Raw genomic sequence first — 13554 nt, forward strand, 5'->3', positions numbered from 1 at the left:
TATGATAAAAACGTTGTGGCGAATTTTTTTCCCTATTTATTTCCCTGGTTAGGAAACTGACTTCCATTATTTTCTTACGTTCAAAAACACGATTTTTCAATGCATATGTGGTAAAAAATTTCATCTTTTATACTTTTCGGAATACAGGTCTTATATATTGCTTCTCCGTACCTCGCATAGTATGGAACGTGCAGGGACAGAGCCCCTAGTATATTATAATTATCATTTGTATTTATTCCATAGTAGTAGCTGAAGCCGATGTTTGAAACTCTTAATTTAATGCGATAGGTATTACTTCGAAGTATTGGCCATTTTATAATTTTCACTGTTGTATGTTAATCGTAAGTGTGGGAAAAGAAATTATTTACGTACCTTTGCGCAACCACCGTTCACGTCACATTTAACTCTGCACTTTCCAGAATTACAAACTTCTCCACAAGAGCATTGATCCTGGGTCGTGCAGCTCGATGTGCAAAAACCAACCTCGTCACATTCACAGGAACTATGACATGGGATTGCAGATTTGGCACAGCTGATCAGGGCATTACCGAAGTAGTTTGCTGGGCAACTACACTGAGCTGCATGATTTACCACACGACAACCTGCACATTCTCCACAAGCGCTGCCTCCTTTACATGGATCTAAAGATGCAAATATTCAATTTTAACCATCTGTAAATCCAATAAGACTTCGCTAAGAAAGCAGGTTGAATATCAACAGATTATCAAAAACGTACTTTGGCATTGACTATTCAAACAAGATTCATCACTGGGACATGTATTATCACTGCGACAACCAATGTCACACAGTCGATTTTTACAAATTTGCTGTGATACACACTTGTCATCACTATTACATATCGTTTTGCATAGTCCGCCATCACAACGCTCATCATTGAGACAATTTGAATCGCTAAAACATACAAAAATGCTCAGTGATGTTAATTGCAGTAATACAAATGTTTACACATCTCAAATCTCTGCTTCAAAAACCCAATTAAAACCAGCTGAACCAAAATGAATCAGACAAGTAATTTGCATTAATATTTTTTCAATCATTCTTATTAATTTTGAGACTTGGCAAAAAATAAGTGTTTTCGCATGATAAATTTCTCACCGATGTCTGTAAGCATTTAAACATAAAATGGTGCTTCACTTTTGTTTATCTTCAATCAAAGCCCATATGACTTTGATTGCTTCTATCCAATTGTTATTCAATCAAAACTTAATCCGTTTATTTTCCAATCGGATTCTTGAAGCAAGGATTATTTCTGTAAAATGAATAATACCTTCTGCATGTTGTATAACACAATTTGCCATAACATGATTGACCTGACGGGCAATCTGCACTTGATGTACAAGGAAGGAATACTTGTCTACATCCAACTATCGGATTTCCCACCAATGGAGATGGGCAAATGCATTGTTTTTGATGATTATTAGCTAAACATTTGGCATTTGTACCACATGCACCAGGAACAGCACAAATATCTGTGAAATATTAAAATATAAACTTATATTCGAATACATACTTGTCAAAATCTAAATTAAAACTATTGTGAAATAATTAGAGAATAAACTATACTATTCTTTTTATTTTAAAAATTGTTCACTGTAAATTTAAAAAATATTAACTGATATTCTAAGACAATGTCTTACCTGAACACTCGTTGTTTACACAGGCGTGACTTTCCTGGCATTCGTTGTCTGATCTACAACCAATAGAGCAAACAAGTCCTTCACATATCTCACCACTACGACAGTCCTCATCGCGTCTGCAAAGTGATTTACATACTCCGGAGTTGTCACATCTCTCATTGCTTAAGCAGTTTGCATTTGATGAACAAACAGATGTGCAAAGATTTGCAATGCAGGCGGTGCCAGGTGTACAATCCCTGTTCGCCTGACAACCTGGTCCAGGGGAGCGTAAGCAAGCTACCTTAGCAGTTGGATTAGCTATAAAACCAGGTCCACAAGAACATGTAGCTCGTTGGTTGGCTACTGTGCATTTGGCATTAGGACCACATGGTGTTGCTTCGCATGGATTTATACACTTGTTAGAGAAGCAGGCTTGATCTGCACTACAATCTTCGTCTCCACGACAGCCAAACGAGCACAGATTGTTCAAACAAATGTTCCCAAGGAAACAATCATGGTCAAGTCTACAAGTTAACAAACAATTTTCACGAATGCACTTTTCATTGAAAGCACATTTAGTATCCGCTGTGCAAACTGGGAGGCACATATTATCTCGACAACTGTTTCCTTCACTGCAATCGCTGTTGCTCTTACAAGAGACAGGTACTACAAATATATTACCAAGTATGAGTACAAATTTATATTAACAAACATAGTATATGGGGAATTAGCCGTTAAGATTGCAAACCCACCTCTCACACATTCAACCTCGGAATTGCCTGTGAAACCGGGTGGACAGCTACATTGTTTTATATGACCTCGTACTTCGCACTCAGCATTTATTCCACATGCTGTTTTAATATCACACGGATTCAAACACTGGCCGTTCAAACATATGTCTGATAAATTGCACTCCTCATCAGATAGGCAAGAGGCTACACAATTGAAATCAATGTTATATGAGAATGATTTAGGCAAAACTTATTACGTAAGTGATGTAATCAGATGTGTAAAACTCACGACGACAGATCTTTTCATAGCAATAAGTGTTAGGCAAGCAATCAACTGCTGATGAACACGGTATGGGTTTCGGTCTACACCCGATACTTGAGCTGCTCGGGTCTCCTTCATAATCAGAGCGACATCGACAAACGCCAGTGTGTTCAGATGCGATACATTCAGCATTTGGACCACATTCCAATTGTGAGCAAACATCTGCAATAGATTTTGCATAAGCTTACCAAAACTGTTATTTTACTTACATTTGTAAATAAGACTTCATCTATTTAATAGAATTTTCTTGGATTGATAATATTTTTCGGTAAAGTTCAACTATTTGGGTTACTCAGTAAACTGATAGCAAGAGATTATATCAGAAGTGATTCTCCTCTCTGCAACTCTTTTCCAGCCTTTGACAATTCTATTCGATCTTTGCCATTTTTCAAACAAAACTGACGAAGCATGAAAATGATTACATTGGTGCAGCATGAGTTGAAGAGTATTGAGAATCGATGATTTCAAATAGCAATAATAATTTTAAATATTTTCGAATACTGACAATTATAACGGTTACAAACAAAAATTCTGCAGGAAGATTAAGTTTAACACAATCGAGTATTTTTATCGTCAGTTCTTGGCTAAAAAAAAGTTAAACTTCTTACCAACGCATTTGGGTTTTCCATTTAATGTAATGCATTTAGCAGTCAATGGACAATCTTCATCATTCTGGCAGTATCCAGGCTCATGACAACCACTGTTATATGGATCCCCGACAGTCCCTGGTTTACATAGACATTTGAATGAACCACGTGAATTTTCGCAAGAAGAACCTGGACCGCAAGGTGTTGAAGCGCAAAAATCGATAAGGTCACATCCTTGAGCTGGATCCCCTGTATACCCAGGTTGACAGGTACAAACCTATTAAAATGTTCAATAATATTGAAGTTTATTGGTCAATGTTATCTTACATACAATTATTTCTACGTGTGGTTAGTAGCGTAGAAGCAAAAGACATTCAGCAAAAAGCAAGTGTGATCTTACTTGTGAATGCTTTTCGGTTGAACATATAGCGTTTGGTCCACAAGGATTGTTTGCAAGGCAAGCAATTCTGCATTTATGAGAATCGCATATTTTTTCGTCAGAACAATCCTGATGAGATTCACATTCCACAGGTTGACAACCCATTTTATCATCATAGGCATCTCCAAAGAATCCACTATCACAAGAGCAGGAAGCCTCATGGTTTTGACCTTTGCAAACCGCATTGCGGCCGCACAAAATGAGCTCACATGACTTTTTACATTCAGCCTAGACAACAGAATACATAAAGTTATATTGGATATTGGATATAGCGAATGGAATAGCTGAAATACTGTCATCAAAATTTATGCAAAATTCGGAATTCAGACTTTTGCAAAGGGAACTTTCGTTTATAAAAATAATTGGCACATTTTGATGCACTCACTTGTCCTATGGAGTTTCTGATGCACTTTTCACTGTCATCGCAGTCGTTATCCGAAATACAACGTAATTCTTGGACACATATGTTATTTTGGCAGAATTGATACTCTGGACAGCTAGAATTGCTTCTGCACGTCGGCTGACAGACTTGGTTAATACACAATTGATCACCAATGCAATCTCGTGTACTTGTACAAACAGCTGTGAAAACCATGATGGCTTTTAAATCTGTTTCTTTTTTCTCTACTTGTTAAAATTTTTAATATAATATTTGATAAATAGTTTCTATTAGATAAAATGTTGCTTACAGGTGCACACTCCGCCATTACAAGTGGAACTAGTTGGACACTGTGTATCTGATTTGCAGTACTGCACAGGAACACAACCGAGGTTTGGATCACCTGTACATCCTGGTTGACAAGTGCAAACTGCACTGTGGTTTAATGGTGAACAATCAGCTCGCTGTCCACATACATTGGGTACAGAACATGGATCGATGCATTTGTTGTCAAAGCATGCTTTGGATGAACCACAGTCATTGTGATAATTACATTCCAAATGAACACATGCCGTCTAAAATTGTTTAAAAGATAATTAAGGCGTTACCGCATTATGGAACTATTCTGACAGAAATTGCCACTGACTATATTTCTCCCACTTAAAATAACTACTCACTTTAGGATCTCCGGTAGTTTGACTAGGGCATCGGCACACTGGTGCATGACGTACGGCATTGCATTCAGCATTCTGGCCACAGATAGATGGATTCTCACAAGGATTGCGACAACTGTTCTCTATGCACGTTGCTGATGTTGGACAATCAGAATCAGTAAAGCAATCACTAGGTTCTCTGCAGCCAAGTTTAATGGGGTCTCCAATCAAACCATGAGGACAAACGCATGCGAAAGAACCTTCGGTGTTATGACACCTGCAATATTTTATACATGGTTAAATGTGAAATAAAATAACCAAATGGCTGTGGAATAACATGTTCTACAATAGTTCAAAATGTTCTATGCTCAAATATTACTTAACGAAAGAATTTTTAAAATTACACAGATCATTTGTGAATACCAGCAAGTAGTACATAATATTATTGAACTTACGTAGCTGTCAAATGGCAAGGATTTTGTTTACACTCATCGATATCAGCACATGTATCACCAACAAGAGCAAAGCCTGAGTAACAGTTACATGAGGCTGTATGTTTTATGACAGCACAGTTTCCATATCCACAATTCATTTGATTACATGGGCCTATAATGTTAAATTGCAATATTTAATTAGTTTATATAATTGTTTGATACAGTAGAACTACTATAAATTCGAACCACTTGTTGTTGCTTCTCCTATTCTTTCCTCTTTTCAATGCGCCTACTTTACTGCGCAATACATAGAGCATGCGCAGACAGCCACAGAGTATGTATTGGATGAATATTTTGATAGAGCGGGTAACCCGTAGATTATAATTCTTATAATTCTCGGCCTCGTGGCTTCGAATATATAAGAGTTCTACCGTACAATCCATAATAGATCAATTTTTACCGATTAAGGAAATTTGAATAAACTTTATCACAGTAAATTTATCTCTTATAGAAACCAAAATTTCATTGTTTTAAACCACCTACTTGCACATTTGTTCGTTTCTTGATTACAGTATTTCTCTTCTGGACAGTCGCTGTTGGAAAGACATTCAACTTTGAAACATCCAGACGCATCTCCTATATAACCAGGCTGGCACTGGCATGTGGCAGTATGGTCAATTACAGAACATATTGTGTTGGATCCACAATCTACAAACGCACATGAATCTGTGCAGTTATTTTGCAGGCAAGCCTGCGAGTCAGCACAATCGGTGTCATGACTACATTGATGCGGTTTCAAGCACCCAGTACCCACTGGATCACCAGCTGTCCCTTGAGGACATATGCAACGGTATGAACCATGAAGATTGTTACACTCTGCACTTTGATGACAAGGCTGCTCTTCGCATTCATTAATATCTAAGCACTTTTCAGGGCCAGCGATAAATCCGTGACCGCATCTAAAAGAAAGGTATTGACATTCTCAAATAAAACTTCAATAGACTTTCATTTTACACTAGCATTTCAATCAAACGTAAAAACTTAATGATTCTCAACCACAGCTGGTAAGTGATCTCACCTGCATTTGTTATTAATACATATTTCATCACTCTTGCAACCAGCATCCGAGGTACACCCAATTTCACAATGACCACCGATACACTGTTCTCCAGGTAAACAATTGCTGTCTCGATAACATATCTTTACACAGATGCCATTTTTACAACGTTCCCCGTGAGCACAATCATTCTGCTGATTACATTGGCATTGGCAGAAGCCAGAAATGCACGTGTGTTTGGAAGGACAATCTCGAGGTGTCTCACACGTTGTTGGAACACGCACGCAACCCTCTTCTGGTGTTGGACTACCTTGGAATCCAACTGGACAACTGCATACTGTAGAATGGTCTAGGCAGCTACATTCCGCGTTGGCGCCACATACATTTTCTTTTGTGCAAGGATCTAAAATTAGAGAAAATGATACAATGTCAGAAAGAACGTGTGTTCTTAATGTAAATCACTAATCCGAAATACTGAATTCTGCTTTACCTTCACATTTGTTGTTGATGCATGATTCCGATGATGGACAATTTTTATTGCCACGACACCCTAGTGTACATGTTCCTCTGATACAGGCCTGATCTGACTGACATTGCGAGTGGGATATGCAAGGGATAGCACATAAGCTGTTTATACACTTTTCACCCTCAGAACAATCGGAACCGGAACGGCATGCAGCTAATACCGAATAAAAAACAATTTTTTAAATTTAAACACATTTTTGTCTTAAGTATCCTAGAATATCAATTTCAAATAATAACATTACCTCTGCATCGGCCATCTAAACAAAAGTTTCCATCACAATCTGCATTCGTCAAGCACGAACTGGTAGACCTTACACAACCTTCTTGTGGGCCTTTGCTAGATGGTACGAATCTATCATGACACCTGCAGATAGGCTCTCCGTTATTAATTTCACATATTGCATTTGCGCCACAGACATTTTCACATGGATTGATGCATTTATTATTTTGGCAAATTGCTTGTACAGGGCAATCATTGTTCGTGGAACACGATCCTTCCAGTTGACATCCAGTTGTGTAAGGATCTCCAACGTGATTTGGCGGGCATTGGCATATTGGCGTGTTCGCAACACCCGTAATGCAAACTGCAGTGGCATGACAATAATTTGGCGAGCATGCTTCGCTACTAACACATTCAATGTCCGGTACAGGATTTGCTTTAAAGCCTGGTGGGCACTGACACGTTGCTTTATGATCATCAGCTATGCACACAGCATTCAATCCACATAAATTCTCGTCACAAGCGTCGTAACAAGTGTGCGTTAATCGATTGCACAATTGCGTTGGTGGGCAATCGATATTATATACACAGGGAACAGTTTGACATCCTTTAGTCTGGTCATTAGCATCACCAGCGTAAAGACCTGGTGGACATTCACACCTTGCCACATGATTATTTACAATGCAGAGTGCATTTGGTCCACAGGTAACGAAATTACATACAGGTTGACATGTCAAGGTGCCATCACTTGAAGATCTGCACGTTTGGTCTTCAGGACATTGCGTATCAGTGTTACATTTATCTTTGTGAGAAGTTTGACAGCCGCTACGATCGTTCGGATTTCCAGTATAACCGGGTAGACATTCACAATGACCCTGATGATTGAACGCGGTACACTGCGAATTTATAGGACACGTAAATGCCTTACAGACAGAAGTACACTTCAAAACTCGCAAATCATCTGGTTGACATGCTGCAGTCGTTTCGCAGTCGTCGTCTGTTATGCAATCGGGCACTGAGGGCTTTTCACAAGAGGATAGAACTGGATTCCATTCATATCCATCTTGACATATGCATGTGGCGTGTCTTGTTGCATCTGGTTGGCATTTTTCGTGAGAACCGCATATTATTTGGCTGCATGGATCCACGCATTCCCGAATGCCAGTATCCAAAAGTGTGCAAAAGGAGCCTATCGTGCATTCTGTGTCGTCGGAACATGTCGATGTAGGAATGGTTCTTTCGGGTCGACATCCATTTACTAGATTGCTGGGATTTCCGAAGTATCCGTCAATACAAATACAGGACGATACATGGTTTTGAGTTACGCACAATGCGTTCGGTCCGCATTGTAATTTGCTACAGGCGTCTACGCATTTTCGAGAGCCCTTGCCAACTTGGAAACATATTTGTTGAGCTTCGCAATCATGATCCTTAGAGCAATGACCCTGGAGATGGCAGCCATTGTTAAGATCGTTTGCATTTCCACTGTAGCCTGAAGGACAAACACATGTTCCTTCTTCGCAGACAGATCTTGGGCCACATTTGATGTCACTGCACGCATCAATGCATTTACTTTGAATACAAGAATAGCCTGATGGGCATGGCACTTCATTACTGCACGTGCAAATTGTAGGGTCTTCGCACAGATTTACAAGAACTTTATGACATCCAATAAATGGATTCCCTATAAATCCTTCCTTACAACGACAGTCATAACTTCCGATAGTATTAATGCACACTGCCTCATTTCCACAGGCGTTTCCATTGCATTCGTTAATATCTGGAAGCCCAATACAATAATGTTTATGGTTTGTCAAATTTAACGAGTCTAAGTACTGAAGTTATAACTGTGGAAGAATGTTGCAAAGATTTTAATATCTGCTGTCATTTAAGTCTTTCTATCATTAAAACTTTCAGTTATGATATTTTTTTACATACATACATTTGCAATTTCATAATAGATGAAATAAAACCAATTGAATTTGCATTCTAAATGAGTCTCACTTTCAAAGCTGTGAGATTAAAAAATCCACAGAATTTTTGTTTGACCAATAACAACAAATATTTGAAACTCTTTGAAGTATCATCCACAGAGATGAGAGATAAGTAATGTTTACTCCATTACGTATTATATTATAAAAGTAATGCTATCAATGCTCACCATAGCATTGAATATAAGGATTTCCTGCATAGCCTGGTGGGCATAAGCATTCCACAGCATTCAGCCCAGCTCGGCAATGCGCATCCTTACCGCATAGTTCCACAGAACAATCAGATTTGTCTTGTATACCACAGCCATGATATGGATTTCCATTGGTGCCAGGATTGCACATGCATTTGGAAGTGGTTAAACCGTATTCACAATGAGCATTGTCGCCACAACTTGGATCACATGTTGGAGGCTGTATAGCTGCAAATAAAATGAGACCAATATTTTGTGATATTTTGTGGTAACTTCTTTGTGAAATTTGACAATATCGACATTGGGTGTCCAATATCGATATTAATACACAGAACAAAAATCAGAAAACTTTTCTGCGCTGATTCGATCCAAAAAATAAACAAGCTGTTCAATCAACAGTTTGCATAGGCACTTTAATTTAACAATTTTCTAAATCACAATTTGAGTGCCTTACTGATTACTTTGGAACTTATTGATATTCAAATATTCATTGGCATTTCGAGTTTCTAGTGATATTTTTCACCTCGTTTTGATTTTCACTGATAAAAAGCGAATTCAGAAACTCAAAATCGATTGAACAATCCATGTGATTGGTGACATTTTTTCAATATGTTAAAAAATAATTCTAAATATTTTTACCACACTGAATGAACAGATGGAAATGAAACTTACGTGGCATGCATAGCAGATCCGGATTCCCAACAAAGTACGGATTACATATACATTTGTTCGTCGATGGATCACAGCTTGCTCCAACACCACAAACTATACCTTCACAACGGCGCTTGCACCGTCCGCTTATGCAAATACTTGGTTCAGCACACGGTACATCTGATGAACATACATCTGGAGTACATTGACCACCAGGGAAAGGATTTCCTATAAGTCCTTCAATACACTTGCAAGTCGGACCATCGTAACTAACTATACACTGTGCACCACCTCCGCATACAAATCCATCACATTCTGAAATAAATATCTGTGTTACTTCATTCCAAGCAATGTCAAAAAATAGGTGCTTCAATAGTTGCTAATCAGGGAATATGATTTTTGCTACAAATACCTTTGTGAACATTAATACGGTTTTAAGTGTTTAGTATTTAGTTAAAAAAAAAATAAAAAGTAAGTCAATATACTTACGAGAAACGCATTCATTATTCTTTCCTTCGGTAAATCCCACAACACATCGACACCATGCAGCGTGTTTGTCCGGCTCACAGTAAGCATTTGGTCCACAAGGTAATGAGTTACACGGATTTACACATCTACCGTGATCACATGCATAGTAGTTTTCGCAATCCTCATTAGACGTACACTCATGCTTTCCAGTTGGAACACCTGTACAACCGGCCCCATAAGCGTCGCCAACTGTACCTTTCGGACACTCACAAATGTGAGCACCGTTGGTATTAAGACAATAAGCCCCTTGACCGCAGGGATTATTAGCACATTCATTGATGTCTGAACAGCCGTGTTGAGGGTCTCCTTCATATCCAGCTTCGCACATACATTTCGGAGGATCACTTGGAGTGCATTTTGCATGCATGCCACATGGAAATCGGTTGCATGGATCTGTTGAATGTTATAGAATAGTACGTGTTGATGATATACATTCAAATGAGTCTACTTAAAAAACCCATATGCATCCCCATGTGATTTTATGGGGCTTCAACTGGCCCCATAAAAATACGCAAAATCATTGTAAAATTGTTAATTGGGACTTGTGTGAAATCCCCAGGCTACAGCACTTTTCAGTGAAGCTGTGCAGGATGCTGTACACATACACTTGTGAGGGTTTTTCCAACTCTGGCATATGACTATAGTTTTCTCTCATATAATTGTACTAAACTGATGTAATGTCGTGCATCTCACTGTGAGTGAAAAACTTGTGAGATGGAAACTCATATACAATTAACCAGAATTAAGTTTTCGTCAATTCGTACATTGTTTCACATATGGATTCTTTGAATATGGAACAAAATATAATATTTATGCTATATTTGTGATTTTAACCAAAAACTTACTTTTACACAGATTTCCATCTTGAACATCAGTATAAAAGGGAGGTGGACAAACGCATTCTCCAGGTTGAACACACTTCTCATTTGCTTTGCACTCATTGTCATTCGTACATCTTTTTTGAGCTGGCGAACAGAGGCCATTGTATGGATCGCCGCCATAATCATGAGGGCAAACGCATTGATGTGAACCAGGCAAATTTATGCATTCGGCTCCATATCCACATACCTGCTGACCCTCGATGCACTCATTTATATCTGTAATGAAGTTAAAAGTATTATCTCCGCCTCATGACGATATGGAAAGAATGACAAATAATTATAATCGGCGATTGTATTGAATTTCCAGTATGCACTAAGTATATATAGTGCACGAAATAGATATTTATGTCAAAAATTTTAGATAAATTGACATTGAACAAGTTCTATTCAAAATTTTCACATATCAATACTTTCCAGTAATGGATTTTTTCAAGTTTTGTTGTTGACTAAAATATAAATGTTTCTAATTCAAACACATTAATATAACTACTGATAACTTTATGTATTACAAGATACGAACCTTCACATGATCCGTCTGGTCTTGCGTGATAGCCCTTAGGGCAAGCGCAATAACTGACACCTCCGGCAATGGTTATACATTCTGCTCCACTAGGGCAGCTTTCACCTTTTGAACACCCAGCCAACATGCACTTGCCGTTCACTATTTTGTATGGTGGCTGACATTGACATTCGATGCTGTTGCATTCTGAAAATAAGCAAATGAAGTTGAAAGATCAAACTCTTGACTGGCAGTGCTCACTGTGGTAAAATAAGGCAAGTGTTATCCGTACAAATCAAATCAATCAGCTTTCAATCTCAACAAGATATAAGGTTTGGCGTTTTATTGAAATGTTATTGAAAAGTGTTCCGAAACCTATGATGACACAAAAAATGTTGAGAACGAAAGTTTGGAGTTTCAATCTAATCACGTAACGACTTGATAAACTTGATTCAAATTCTTCAACCAGCACGTATGATAACATATTGCTAATGAATTCATTAATTAACACATAGCACTGGACATCATGGGCTTTGTAGTGGAGTTTTAGTCACGTACAAATTTTACATCTTTACGTGTTGGGGAAAACAGTATGCTGAATTTTAAATGTGTGGCTATTATGTCCAATGCAAAACCATTAATGTTTAACTTATACATGTAATGATTGCCTTAATTTGCTATTTCATATTTTCCATCAGTTGCACCCATAAATAAATTCTAAATAGTCTTACCTTCGCAGAGGGAAAATGGATTTCCATTGAATCCCGGTGGGCACTGGCATTCGTAGCTTCCCGGTAAATTCTTGCAAATAGCATTAACACCACATGCTGTCTTATCCCTTGGTTCCAAACATTCGTTAATATCTCTGCATTTTTCACTTTCCTTATCACGGATGTATCCCCGCTGGCAAATACAGACACTGCTTCCAATGAATTCGTCTTGAATGCACTGTTCGCCCACAGGGCATGGAGTGTTGGGTCCGCAAACATGGGGCAATTCAGATTCCTGGCACCCTCCATTGTAGGGGTCTCCCGTTGTGCCGCTGGGACATTGACATGAGAATGAACCTGGCTCATTATTGCAAATAGCTCCTGGCGGGCAAGGATTTACCGCACATTCGTTTATGTCGCTACATCCTCCTTTTACACCTGGTTTTCCAGTGAATCCGTTTCCACATGTGCAAGTCGCGGTACCACTCAGCAACATGCATTGAGCGTTAGGGCCGCAGAACATATCTTCACACGGATCTGTAAATATATATTCGTTGAGAGAAATGTGAGGGAAACTTCCTATCAGAAGGCGAATTATTTTTTTAAATTCAGCGTTTAAGACTTACGTCTGCAATCATTTCCAATATTTGGTTCTGGGCACAAGCACCGTTTTTGAGGATCACAGATTGCGTTTCCAGGACAATCACCATCTGTATTGCAAGTAACTACACCAACACATTTGACAGTAGGATCTGGGTCTGGTATGGTTCCTTCCGGACATGAACATGTGTATGAGCCTTCGTTGTTACTGCAGATAGCTCCGTAGCCGCATGATCCAGAACGTAAGCATTCGTCAACATCTGTGTAATAATAATTGCTGATGTTTCATTCCGAATAATATTAGAATTTTTATGTATCAACACGTATAACGGAGTACATTAATAAGCTGCGAAATATACCTATACACTGCTTAAAGGCATTCCCTGAATACCCTGCTTCGCATTGACAGTTGAATCCTCCTGGAGTATTTGTACATATTGCATTGTTGCCGCATCGTCCCCATGGACCATTACTAACGTCACATTCGTTTATATCTAATTGGGTAAAAAAATATTTTTG

General features: G+C 38.5%; 1 protein-coding gene across 3 annotated transcripts in view; it reads right to left on the minus strand.

Annotated features, from left to right (window-relative positions):
- The window catches only part of LOC124178732, a 132964-nt gene that overhangs the window by 90808 nt on the left and 28602 nt on the right, over window positions 1–13554 (minus strand). For all 3 annotated transcript variants that reach the window (XM_046562302.1, XM_046562301.1, XM_046562303.1), the window contains exons 13-36: window positions 13395–13529; window positions 13062–13295; window positions 12457–12972; window positions 11747–11932; window positions 11191–11442; window positions 10307–10738; window positions 9839–10132; window positions 9146–9394; window positions 7007–8764; window positions 6730–6918; window positions 6261–6642; window positions 5726–6141; window positions 5204–5354; window positions 4773–5025; window positions 4406–4670; window positions 4102–4298; window positions 3678–3944; window positions 3299–3554; window positions 2658–2852; window positions 2390–2572; window positions 1659–2303; window positions 1289–1490; window positions 737–912; window positions 373–641 (exon numbers count right to left, since the gene is read on the minus strand). In XM_046562302.1, coding sequence (XP_046418258.1) covers window positions 373–641; window positions 737–912; window positions 1289–1490; window positions 1659–2303; window positions 2390–2572; window positions 2658–2852; window positions 3299–3554; window positions 3678–3944; window positions 4102–4298; window positions 4406–4670; window positions 4773–5025; window positions 5204–5354; window positions 5726–6141; window positions 6261–6642; window positions 6730–6918; window positions 7007–8764; window positions 9146–9394; window positions 9839–10132; window positions 10307–10738; window positions 11191–11442; window positions 11747–11932; window positions 12457–12972; window positions 13062–13295; window positions 13395–13529 — 8102 coding nt within the window. The remainder of the gene's footprint in view (window positions 1–372; window positions 642–736; window positions 913–1288; window positions 1491–1658; window positions 2304–2389; window positions 2573–2657; window positions 2853–3298; window positions 3555–3677; window positions 3945–4101; window positions 4299–4405; window positions 4671–4772; window positions 5026–5203; window positions 5355–5725; window positions 6142–6260; window positions 6643–6729; window positions 6919–7006; window positions 8765–9145; window positions 9395–9838; window positions 10133–10306; window positions 10739–11190; window positions 11443–11746; window positions 11933–12456; window positions 12973–13061; window positions 13296–13394; window positions 13530–13554) is intronic.

Source organism: Neodiprion fabricii, chromosome 3, assembly GCF_021155785.1.
Source record: "Neodiprion fabricii isolate iyNeoFabr1 chromosome 3, iyNeoFabr1.1, whole genome shotgun sequence".
Lineage (NCBI taxonomy): Eukaryota > Metazoa > Arthropoda > Insecta > Hymenoptera > Diprionidae > Neodiprion > Neodiprion fabricii.